The sequence below is a fragment of the Pongo abelii genome, chromosome 4 (assembly GCF_028885655.2).
Source record: "Pongo abelii isolate AG06213 chromosome 4, NHGRI_mPonAbe1-v2.0_pri, whole genome shotgun sequence".
Classification (NCBI taxonomy): Eukaryota; Metazoa; Chordata; class Mammalia; order Primates; family Hominidae; genus Pongo; species Pongo abelii.
Genome location: NC_071989.2, coordinates 79,823,777 through 79,836,908, shown reverse-complemented (window position 1 = coordinate 79,836,908; position 13,132 = coordinate 79,823,777). Strand labels below are relative to the sequence as shown.

Here is a 13,132-nt window from a genome sequence, read left to right as displayed (position 1 = left end):
AGCGCCTCTGCCCAGCCACCCCTTCTGGGAGGTGAGGAGCGCCTCTGCCCGGCCGCCCCGCCTGGGAGGTGAGGAGCGCCTCTGCCTGGCCACCACCCCGTCTGGGAGGAAGTGAGGAGCACCTCTGCCCAGCTGCCCCATCTGGGAAGTGAGGAGCGCCTCTGCCCGGCTGCCACCCCCTATGGGAAGTGATGAGCGCCTCTGCCCGGCCGCCCACTCTGGGAAGTGAGGAGCGCCTCTGCCCGGCCGCCCACTCTGGGAGGTGAGGAGTGCCTCTGCCCGGCCGCCCCGTCAGGGAGGTGAGGAGCGCCTCTGCCTGGCCGCCACCCCATCTGGGAGGAAGTGAGGAGCATCTCTGCCCAGCTGCCCCATCTGGGAAGTGAGGAGCGCCTCTGCCCGGCCGCCCACTCTGGGAGGTGAGGAGTGCCTCTGCCCGGCCGCCCCGTCTGGGAGGTGAGGAGCGCCTCTGCCTGGCCGCCACCCCGTCTGGGAGGAAGTGAGGAGCGCCTCTGCCCGGCCGCCCACTCTGGGAAGTGAGGAGCGCCTCTGCCCGGCCGCCCACTCTGGGAGGTGAGGAGCGCCTCTGCCTGGCCACTCCGTCTGGGAAGGGAGGAGCGCCTCTGCCTGGCCGCCCCGTCTGGGAGGTGAGGAGCACCTCTGCCCGGCCGCCACCCCGTCTGGGAGGAAGTGAGGAGCACCTCTGCCCGGCCGCCCCGTCTGGGAAGTGAGGAGCGCCTCTGCCTGGCCGCCACCCCGTCTGGGAGGAAGTGAGGAGCGCCTCTGCCCGGCTGCCCCATCTGGGAAGTGAGGAGCGCCTCTGCCCGGCCGCCACCCCATATGGGAAGTGAGGAGCGCCTCTGCCTGACCACTCCGTCTGGGAGGTGAGGAGCGCCTCTGCCCGGCCGCCCCGTCTGGGAGGTGAGGAGTGCCTCTGCCCGGCCGTCACCCCGTCTGGGAGGAAGTGTGGAGCACCTCTGCCCGGCTGCCCCGTCTGGGAGATGAGGAGCACCTCTGCCCGGCCGCCCCGTCTGGGAGATGAGGAGCACCTCTGCCCGGCCGCCCCTTCTGGGAGATGAGGAACACCTCTGCCCGGCTGCCCCGTCTGGGAGGTGAGGAGTGCCTCTGCCCGGCTGCCACCCCGTCTGGGAGGAAGTGAGGAGCACCTCTGCCCGGCCGCCCCCTCTGGGAAGTGAGGAGCGCCTCTGCCTGGCCGCCACCCCGTCTGGGAGGAAGTGGGGAGCGCCTCTGCCTGGCTGCCCCATCTGGGAAGGGAGGAGCGCCTCTGCCCAGCCGCCACACCGTCTGGGAAGTGAGGAGCGCCTCTGCCCGGCCGCCCCCTCTGGGAGGTGAGGAGCGCCTCTGCCCGGCCGCCCCGTCTGGGAGGTGAGGAGCACCTCTGCCCGGCTGCCACCCGGTCTGGGAGGAAGTGAGGAGCGCCTCTGCCCGGGCGGCCCCGTCTGGGAAGTGAGGAGCACCTCTGCCCGGGCAGCCCCGTCTGGGAAGCGAGGAGCGCCTCTGCCCCGGCGGCCCCTTCTGGGAAGCGAGGAGCGCCTCTGCCCGGGCGGCCCCGTCGGGGAAGTGAGGAGCGCCTCTGCCCGGCTGCCCATCGTCTGGGATGTGAGGAGCGCCTCTGCCCGGCCGCCCCGTCTGGGAAGTGAGGAGCGCCTCTACCCGGCTGCCCATCGTCTGGGATGTGAGGAGAGCCTCTGCCCGGCCGCCCCGTCTGGGAGGAGAGGAGCGCCTCTGCCCGGGCGGCCCCGTCTGGGAAGCGAGGAGCGCCTCTGCCCGGCCGCCCTGTCTGGGACGTGAGGAGCGCCTCTGCCTGGCTGCCCTGTCTGGGAGGTGTACCCAACAGCTCCAAAGAGACAGCGACCATCGGGAGCGGGCCATGAGGACGATGGCGGTTTTGTTGAAGAGAAGGGGAGGAAGTGTGGGGAAAGGAAGGAGAGATCAGATTGTTGCTGTGTCTGTGTAGAAAGGGGTGGGCATAGGAGACTCCATTTTGTTCTGACTAGGAGAAATTCTTCTGCCTTGGGGTGCTGTTGATCTATGGCCTTTCCCCCAGCCCCGTGCTCTCTGAAACATATGCTGTGTCAACTTAGGGTTAAATGGATTAAGGGCGGTGCAAGATGTGCTTTGTTAAACAGATGCTTGAAGGCAGCATGCCCTTTAAGAGTCATCACCACTCCCTAATCTCAAGTACCCAGGGGCACAAACACTGCAGAAGGCCGCAGGGACCTCTGCCTAGGAAAACCAGAGACCTTTGTTCATGTGTTTATCTCCTGACCTTCTCTCCACTATTATCCTATGACCCTCCCATATCCCCCTCTCCGAGAAACACCCAAGAACGATCAATAAATACTTCATAAATTTAAAAAAAAAAAAAAAAAAAAAAAAGAAAATTAAAAAAAAAAAAAAAAAAAAGAAACTGAGTGTATGTTTTCTCACAAAACATCTAATATGTGTGTGCATGTGTGCTCGCGTGTACACGCACATGGACACATTGCATGATACTTACATTGGTCTACTTTCTGCAGAGGATCAACTTTACTGCTTTCTCTCTTTTAAAAGTATCCTTTCAACACTAAATATTTCTTAACCTGCATGAAGGCAATATTCTATATATTCCCTAAAGTCTATCTACAACTACCTTTTCTGTCTAGCCTGCTATGTGGACCTCTGTTCTCTCTGAATTCCAGAAATGCTTTTGAAAGCTAGCACCTTTTAAAAATAGTGACTCTGGACGCCCTCTGCCGTCTATTGTAAGTTCTTCAGCTCTGCTACTGACAGCAAAGCAGGAAGTCGGCCAGGGATTATTGAGAATACAGGCACACAGCCAGCACTTGGGCAGGCAATACAGAGATGGGGTTAAAAACATGACCTCCAGCATCAGACCTCCTGGGTTCAAATACTGTGCTCTCCCGCTCTCTAGTGTTATATCCACAGGCAAGCAACTAAACGTCTCTGAGCTTCAGTTTCTTTATCTGTGAAATGGGATAATAGTACTTTATGGGGTTTCCTAGGGATTAAATGAGATAAAGTGCTTTGCACAGGACATGGCAAATGGTAAGTCTTATTGTTATTTGAAACGTAGTTTCGCTCTTGTCGCCCAGGCTAGAGTGCAATGGCACAGTCTGGGCTCACTGTAACCTCCGTCTCCCGGGTTCAAGTAATTCTCCTGTCTCAACCTCCTGAGTAGCTGAAATTACAGATGCCCGCCACCAAGGCTGGCTAATTTTTTTGTATTTTTAGTAGAGATGGGGTTTCACCATGCTGGCCAGGCTGGTCTAGAACTCCTGACCTCAGGTGATCTGCCTGCCTCGGCCTCCCAAAGTGCTGGGATTACAAGCTTGAGCTACCCTGCCCAGCTGGTAAGTCTTGTATGTTATCTATTTTTGTCTATAATCTTTGTAATTTTATGAACCCTGGCTTTTTATAAGCCCCGTTTTTGTTGAATTCTGTATCACCTAAGGACCAATGTGTTAAAGATCGATTATGCTCTTCTAAATTGGAAATGACATTTCCTCTGCTCTCTATAGCTTTTTTATATAATGACAAGCTTTTTAGGCCAAAGCCTCATGATGCATGCAGCCATCTTGCTACCAGCTATAACCAGAACATACTCCTCACCCTACCTGACATCAACCCAGTAATTTCCAGCTATAAAACGGAAGGTTAACTTAATCCTTTTCAATCTTCATGGCTACATGAGTCTCCCTGGGATGCAGTAGAATACATCAGCAGGTTGTTACTATTAGTTACCAGGAATGAGACTTGCACTTGTGGATTCAAAATCAAATTGAGTTGTAGGGCAGTTCCTTTGCAGGGGTTATGCCTTCCTTCGTGCTGTCAATTGTAACAGATGATGTTGCTGTCTAGGGGTAAGGGCTACTTTGGGGATTGAAAGACAGGGTGATGCTGTGCTCTTCTAGGTGAGCATCTTGGCCTGACTTCAGTCAGGAAAAAGGAATCAGGGAAGACAAGGGATTTACAAAGCATCACTCTACTCTGACAATGCATTTCCAGGCAGGCCCGCAGTTCACAGACCGTGATGCCTTGCAGGCCATCTCAGAGGCCCCTGGTTCTCTTTCTTCTCCTGATTAAATGAGGCCTTCCTCTCCTATCCCAGAGCAGCCAGCTCTGCAGTGTTTCAGCTGCAGGGCAGTGATTAGCAGGTAAGCATGTGGTTCCCTTTCCCTCTGGGCCTTCTTTCCCCATCCCCATCTTTAATGGCTGTGGTAATGCTGCCTCTGAGGCCCTTGGAAGAAAGTCAGCTGGGCAAGGCAGGCCAAGTGGGGAGGTGAGCAGTTGAGCAGCACATTGATCCTCTTTCATTAGCAACTTGAAAGTCACCTGGAACCATTGTGCCCACCGCCTAATCCCCCAACCCCTCGCCAAATCACTTCTTTCTCAGATTAGCTGTGTGCTTGGAATGTCTGGGGGGAATCTCCCATGGATACATTACTGCAAGATACAGGGGCTCTGGTCCAGTACATGAATGCACTGGCCAACCCAGGACCCCCGCACAGGCAAGTCATTCTACTTGTCTGTGTCTTGGCTCTGTCATATGTAAAACCAGGACAGAAACAGCAACCAGTTTATGAGAAAACTGTGAAGTGCCTAAAGTATATTGTGGCAGACTGTACATATTAACTAAAATCTGCCATTAATTAATGAAATCACTCTTTCAAAAAATATTAAGACCTCATTAAATGTATAAATAATATGCTACATAAGCACCTTGGGGTCATATAAAACAAATGTAGAATACTCTGTTCTTCAGGAGAGACCGGATATGGAGAAAAAGATCTGTAACAATACAAGGCAGTGTACTTTACGTGTTAAAATAAATGACACAGACAACTGGTTTTACAAAACACCAGCAAAAGGTCTTCCTTTATACATGCCACAGGGTGATATGAAGATTCCCCTAGACTTAGCACTTATCCCAACTGCAATCATGTGGTCATTTGCCCAGTTATCTTTTTGATGTCTGTTGCTCTTGCAGAATGCAAGCTCCATGGGAACAGAGGACATTTAAAAAATCTTCTTGTTTTGACTCCATGTTATTGAATAAAACATATCTCAATCAGAATACACCAATTTCCATTAATTTTTGAGAACACTTTTTTGAGCTAATGCCATTTAAGCCAGTGTAATTCCTTGATTCATTTTCTATGCAATACAGTTGAACCACTTCCTTTTAAAAAATATCATTTCACTTTTATTTTTGTGCAATCATTTCCTTAGAATCAATTTTACCATGATTTGGTTCCTCACAGTTTCTTATGCATATCAAATGTTACTGATGATAGCTTTTGCTGCTGTCATCTTTTTTATGGCTAGTTTATCTATGAAGTGTAATTTCTCTGAATCAAATTTATAGGTAGAAATGTTATGAAGGAAATTTGAATTGTGGGTTATTTTAGTCAAGTCTCATGTAGTTTTGCCACAATTGGCCTTAGTTTGTATGGATTTCTTCATGTATATTTGAAAAAAAAAATGGATATATTTTTCATTGTCTTTAAATCCTAATACCTTGGAACTCTTGATTCAATTAATTCATTGGTGGGCTTGGGGTCAGCATGAAAGAACAACAGAGGAAGGGTACTTATTATGTGTAGGGCAGATGGTAGAGACTACGGACCTCAGCAGTGGGTGCTGGCATGACCCTCTAAAAGGCCTGTTGGGCCCAACACTGCCTCAGCACATTATTTACTCAGGAGTCCAGAGACAAGGCCAGACTTCCCACTCTTCCCCCTCCTCACAACTGAGACCAGAGGACAGAGAGGATGAATCTGAAGCCCACAACTCCTGTCCACATAGACACACAAGCTTTCTGTTATACCAACTATTCTTAAAGTGTGTTGCCCAGACTAGCAACAGCATCATCTGAGAATGCATTTGTAATGCAAATTCTTGGGCCCTGACTCATATGTATGGAATCAGATATTCTGGGGGTGGGGCCCATCAATGTGTATTTTAATAAGCTCTCCAAGTGATTCTGATGCCTGTTCAGGTTTAAGAGCCACAGCCTTATACTCAGCTATCATCTTGGCTATGAAAAGGTAGGAAGAAGATACGCAAAAACATTGAACATTTACCTGAAAGAAATCAAAGACTAAAATATCCTTTAAGCAAGATCAAGTCTCCCATGACTCTTGTTTTCAGTATAACCAGAGTTCATAAGAAGTTTTAGTTCACTGCAAAGAAATAGAGAAGCCTACATTTTTGCCTACCCGAATTGTAGCAGGTAAATCCTTACCTCCTCATTATAATATCCCAACAATATTCATTATGAGTAGTTAAAAGTTTGTATTTACTTCCTGAATCATCCTCAACAAAACTATCAACAAATATTGCCCAGGATTGTTTTATTTCACAACCAAGTCCATTCTTCAGTAGGAATTTGACCACTCTGTAATGAGCACCTCCTACAGAAACAAAAAGGTCCCTGGGAGTCAATGTGGCAGGCTAAAATTTTCTGTGTTGGGACAGAGATCTTGTCTGTCTTTTCCCTGTGGCATGTAAAGAGTCTTTCGTAGTGCTTTGTCCTTTGTAGATTCTAAAAATAGATATGGTGAATGAATGGAGAATCCTTGAGGATTTAAAGAGCTTGCGAATGCCTCATTGAAAAAGTGACACAAGTTAGACCTTGAATAATAGGCAGAACAGGATACAGAAAGAGTGGGGACACTTTGGTTGGGAGGAGGAAGGGATACACAGTGGGCTGAGCAAAACTTGGAGTCAGGTCTAAATGTGGAAGGTTGGGACTGGCTGTCTTAGTCTCTTCAGGCTGCTATAACAAAATACCAAAAACTGGGTGGCTTATAAATAACAGAAATATATCTCTCACAGTTCTGAAGGCTGGGAAATCCAAGAACAAGACGCTGGCATTTGGTGTCTAGTGAGAGCCCACTTTCTGGTTCATAGACAGTGCCTTTTTGCCATGTCCTCGCTTAAAGGAAGGGGCGACCAAATTTCTTTGGGCTTGTTTTATAATGGCACAAATCCCATTCATGAGGGCACCACCCTAATTCCCTCCCAAAGGCTACATCATCTAATACCAACACCTTGGGGATTTGGATTTCAACATATGAGTTTGGGGGGACATTCAGACCCTGCACTGAGTATATGGTATTAGAGAGGAAAAGCTGTCCATGGGGGACCAATATGACCACCACCATTGTTATACAATATAGTTAAATGAGCTGGTGAGTTAAATAAGTACTAATCCTCTGATACATTCCCTACCATGCTAGGCACCCAGCAAACAGAGCAGAAAGGACAGACATGGCACCTGAGTCTAGTGAAGAAAACAGACAGTGTCAGGCATATGATAAGCACTTTGATAAATGAGGTACATGGGGCACATGGGGAGTTCACCTAACCAGGTGAGCTAGACCAGAAAGCCTTCTCAGATGAAAAGATGTCTAAGCTGAGACCTGAATGATGAGTAGGAATTAGCCATTCCACAAGAGGGGAAGAGGGGTGTAGAGTAGCAAGAGTTGGAGCTGGATGGACAAATGTGAGCCAGATTAGGAAGGACCTTCTAAACCATGTTGAAGAGCCTGAGCTTTATCCAGAAGCATGTGAGGTCCTCAGGAGGTTTTAAACAGGGGAGAAAACAGACTATCTACTACAGTTTCACAAAATTTATTCTTTGAAATTCCTACCACAGAGATGGGATATATGCTCCCTCCATTTGAATCTGTGGGGGCTTGGTACTTTAGTGGAAGTGATGTTATGCGACTTCTGAGACTAGGTCATAAAATGTAACTGCTTCTGCCTGGTCCTCTTGGGACAGTCACTCCTAGTACCTAGCCACCATGCTGTGGGGAAGCTATGTGTAGACATGTTCCAGCCCCAGCACTAGCTGAGGTCCTAGCATCAACTGCCAGAAATACTAAGGAAGCCTTTGAGATTATTCTAGTCCCAGTCACAATCTGATGATGACTATAACTGCATGAGAACCCGAATAAGAACTGTCTGGCTGAGCCCAGTCAGTACTCAGGATAATGAGAAATAACTCAATGACTGGTGTTGTTTAAAGTCACTGAGTTTTGGAGTGTTTTCCACACAGCAATCAATAACCAGAACTATCCTTGATATCACCTAATTAAGAAGATATCTTTTTGTCTCCTTCTAGTTAACTGTGCTGAACTTACCATACTGATTTCTGGGACTCTGGAGCAACAGACATCTACAGTAAGTAAAAACAATCTACAAAAGCACATAACAGAGTTAAGGAATAAGATGTTCTGTCCAATCAAATATTTTCATTAACGAGATAAGTAGGCCAGATGCAGTGGCTCATGCCTGTAATCCCAGCACTTTGGGAGGCCAAGGCAGGCAGATCACTTGAGGATAAGAGTTAGAGACCAGCCTGGCCAACATGGTGAAACCCCATCTCTACTAAAAAAATACAAAAAATAAGCCAGTGTGGTGGCACACAACTGTATTCCCAGCTACTTGGGAGGCTGGAGCATGAGAATTGCTTGAACCCAGGAGGCAGAAGTTGCAGTGAGCTGAGATCACACCACTGCACTCCAGCCTGGGCGACAGAGTGAAATTGTGTCTCAAAAAAAAAAAACCCCAAAGCAGAAAAAAACAAGTAAATGATGTAGGCAAACTACTACTTATAAAGAAACACCATTTTTTCAAAGGAATTACTGAGTTTTAAAGAATGAAATGCCCATCATAACCTATACTGAACACTTTTTTATTGGATTTTTAAGACTTTAAAATCATTTATTACTTTGGGGTGAACATTATGCATATAGCTACCTCTGTACTAAGGTTTCTGGGAACAGGTGGAATGGGCCAGTTTTTCCAGTCGGCTGAGCAGCAGCCACCTGCTGCTCAGGGCAGCAGGGATTGGGAAGCTTGTTGCTATTTACTGCTCACAAAATTTGGTTATTTCGCTAATGAATGGTTGTTAGCTAACAACCAAGGCCACACTCACCCACAGCACTGGAGCCATTTGAACTGTGAGAGCTGGAGAAGATGAAAAGTAAGTTGGGGGGACAGGAAGCATGCCCTATTATTCCCTAAGACTGAAAGTGGAGAAATCTAAGCACTTTTTTTTTTTTGCATGTGCAAAACACCAGACACATACAGAAACAATTAGGATTCTATGAGGGCAGAGAATTTGTTTCTCTAAATGGGGCTGTTCAATGTTTCACAGAGAACAAGGACAAGAAATTCAATATTTTTGAGCAGAAGGAAGAACTCATTTGTTTTTATAACTCCTTAACTAGTTTCAAACATATTGCATGTACTATGTGCCAGCCACTATCTGCTTGCTTTATATTCCCTATCTCATTTCATCCTCACACCAAGCCTAAGAGGTCGGTACTATTATCCCCATTTACCAAATGAGGAAACTGAGGATGCCCAGGGCCACACAGTCATGGGGGCCCTTAGTATTCTGTTTCTTAAGAGCTGCTCCTTTTTCCCCTCTGAAAAGAGATCATGTGGTACAGTGGGAAGGATACTAGACTAGGAATCTGGATTCTAATCTCAGCTCTACCACAAATCAATTATGCCAATGTGCGACTCTCATATGTGGATCCTGTCCTCAGGTGGGATTGTGATCTCAGACCTGGATTCAGCAAACACCTGAAGCTATGACTCTCTTACTGGGACACAGTCTACAGTTGAGATTGGGCCTCTCTTGCATGGATCATTTCTTTAACCTGAAAGATGAAGGAATTAATTAGGAGACTCAGAAGACTTCTCCTAGTCTACAATTTCTGACTCTATAATCCTTGCCTCAGAACAACCACCAAGTGAACAGTCTTAGTTTTGGAGGTGGCAATGAAGAGTCTGCAGCAATCTTGGCAGACAGCTCCTGAGGTCTGAGCAACCCTCTGGGCTTTCTGAAACAAAAGGAGCAAGTGAGGTGGGGTCACTGTGTATCTTCTGCTCACTGGTGACCAGATACAGTAAAATTCAACACATACTATATTTCAGACCATCATAAGTATGAAGCAGCTTTGAACTGCTCTCATGGCACATTTTTTTTTTTTTAATATGAGGCATTCAAGAGAGAAAAATCATTAACAAATAAGATAAACTACAGGACTAAATATTTGTTATCCACATAGAAACCTAAGCATTATGTGGTTTTTAGTGGCACTTATTTTGAAAAGCACATGGCTTACCCATGAACAAATCAGTAATCATTTAAATTTGGCTTACTCAGCAGTCCTAAGGGCTAAATTCTGGTTTTGTTTGTGCTGCTAAGAAAACAAAACAACCACAATCTCATCAAGTTTGCTTATGAACCTTATTTCTCTTATTTTTGAGAAAATCTGATCCTACTAAACCTTGAATGAAGATTTCAAATCTACATGCAAATACACATAGGCACTATTGTTTTGCAGATGGAAAAATAAGGGCTCAAGTCATAGACATGTATGATGGCAGAGCAATGAGAAAATCCTGGGCTGTTTTCTAACATGGTAAAATAGGGTTTCACACCTACTGAATTCAGCAAGGACGTAATCTGCCAGTAACTACTCCTTTGAAAATCAGAGTTATCCACACTTGTAGTGAAATTCATTCCTGATGGTGCTTACTGGGTTCCACTCTGGTGCTGGAAGCTGAACTGGAGACTGACCATGCTCCTTCAAGGATCCTCAGCCATGCAAAAGGGAAGCGCCTTTCTGAGGCAGCCAAGCTTGCATCTAGACCTTCACAGTGGTGCAACATAACGTCTCAGAGATCTGCATGGTACCATTCAGTGAATTTGGGAATTTCAGGAGAAGACCAAGTGTCAGCACACTGTCTGCTGAAGTGCGATGCCTGGCTTCTTAGGAAAGGCAATAACTCACTAGAAGCAGGCCCCTCAGATCCATAGGTGGACTGAAACCAGGGTTACTCAGCCAACAGGGACTGGCTGAGTGGCTGGGAGGTGCGACGGCTGAACATCCTCTTGTTTAATAGCAACATGTGGGATTTCCTGTCCTTGGGGGTGTGGCAGAGCACAGCATCCAAAGAATCAGTGGTGACCTGGCCAGTGATGTGCAGTATCCCATAGATCTCATCAAATTTGGCCACAAGGGCAGGCACATCCTTCACTTTTTCCCTCACTTTGGCCAGCTGGAAAAAAGCAAGAACACATCATTACATCTCTGCAAGATTTCTTCCTTGTTCTTACTATAACCCTAAGAAAAAGAAATGGACATGAACAAAAATGTATGGTAGGCCAGGCGAGGTAGCCCATGCTTTAATCTCAGCAATTTTGGAGGCTGAGACAGAAGGATTGCTTGAGCACAGGATTTCTAGGCCAGCCTAGGCAACACAGTAAGACTTTGTCTGTAAAAAATTTTTTTAAAAATTAGTTGGTGTAGTGGGAGGATCACTTAAGCCCAGGAGACAGAGGCTGCAGTGAGCTGTGATTGTGCCACTGTACTCCAGCCTTGGCGACAGAGTGAGTCTTAAAAAAAAAAAAAAGTATGGTATACACCTAAAATGGTGAAAACCAGGGTACTGGGGCACACAGACAGCAGTATTACTATGAGGGATTCCAAAAGCTTCACACAAAATTCAAAATTAGTACTTGAAAATCATACCTAATATAAAAAAAGGGGGGTCCAAATAACACATCATATATAATGAAACACACCAAGTAAAGGAGGTCATATACCAGTGGAATCAACTTTGTTCAATGTAATGATTAGAGCAGGAGGAGGCAGGGCCAAATTACATAGGGCTTTATATATATTCCACAATAAGTTTTTTGAAATTTATTCTAAAAAAGCCATCAGAGTATCTAAAGTGGGAAATGATCTCATTTCTGTTTAAAAAGTTGCAGAGAAGGAACTGGAGTGTACAGAAATGTGGAGACTATTCTGGAGGCCCACACCATAGCCCAGATAAGAAAGGATGGTAGTTGAGATTGGGAAAGGTACAGAAAAGAAGGAGAAGTACACTTATGTGAGGTATATTTTGGAGTTTACGCTGAAAGGACTTATTTTTGAATGGGTGAAGGAAAGGGAGGAGTCAAAGCTATCTTCTCATTTGGGGCTTTAATAGCTGGATGATGGGTGCTATCATTTCCTGATAGAGAAGACAGGGAGGCGAGATTTGGAAGGGAAAATCAAGAGCTCTGTTTGGACCTGATTGAGATGGCTGTGAACCATCTAAATGGGTATGTCTAGAAGGTTGTTGGATATACAAGTCTGGGGCATGAAGGAGAGGTCTAGGCTAGAGGCATACATAGTAGAGTCATAAGTATATGATGGTATTTAACCCCAAAAATGGGTGAACTAGAATGGAGAATGTGAAGCTGCTTTCTGAATAAAATCAGTATTTTACTTAGTTTAATCCTTATCAAGGGTACAATCTCAACACATTTCTTGATGGAATTTAATTGGGATCAAGCTTCCTAACAAATCTTTTGCCCCTCTTCCACCTCTTCCAAATATATAACACTGTTTGCACCTGCACATCTTCCTTTGAGACAAGGGCTCCCAACCATGCCTGCAGACAAGCAGCTTAAGCACTTCTTAATGTTCTTAAAAAAGAATAGCTTGTTTAGTCCTCATGTTCAAGGTGAAAATGACTTAATGTGCAGCATATGGCTTCTAAAAGCAGCAGAGCAAACATGCCAAGCTGGAGGTAATTTTGATCTAAAAACTGTAACAGTTCTGTTACATAACTACAGAAATAAATCAGCAATTCTTTTCAATAGTCCTGTGGTGGTATAATAGCACCTATGATAGTTTATAGTCTTATCTCCCTACATAACACTTTTTAAATAACTGCTGGCATAAACATTAAATGCACCATTTGTAAAATGCAGACTTTTACAATATAGGACTCCACTTGCAATCTCACACATATATATTTAGAACTAGCTCAAAAGCTACTGGAGTTATATGAATCAATCCATTTCTCATCAAGCTGTTCCTTGAGTGGTCCCACAGTAACCAGAGGGAAGACACTGAACTAGAGGGTTCATTTTCTAAGTACAAGAGTCTTATATGAGTATTTTTCAATATGAAGTTTGTTTGGGTGCTTTAGCCATAAAAATGGGTGACAATGTATTGATGGATCAGGTCTAAGGAATGGTTGTTAACATCAATGCTGCTGAGAAAATGGAAGTTGGATTTCACATGTACAC

At 45.9% G+C, this 13,132-nt stretch overlaps 1 protein-coding gene across 1 annotated transcript in view; it reads right to left on the bottom strand.

Annotated features, from left to right (window-relative positions):
* Positions 1-10,014: 10,014 nt before the first annotated feature.
* Positions 10,015-13,132, bottom strand: part of PTCD2 (pentatricopeptide repeat domain 2) — a gene marked incomplete at its 5' end in the record, with an annotated part of 38,648 nt that continues 35,530 nt past the window's right edge. Inside the window, 1 exon segment of the mRNA NM_001133394.1 lies at positions 10,015-11,106. Coding sequence (NP_001126866.1) covers positions 10,882-11,106 — 225 coding nt within the window. The 3' untranslated portion in view covers positions 10,015-10,881.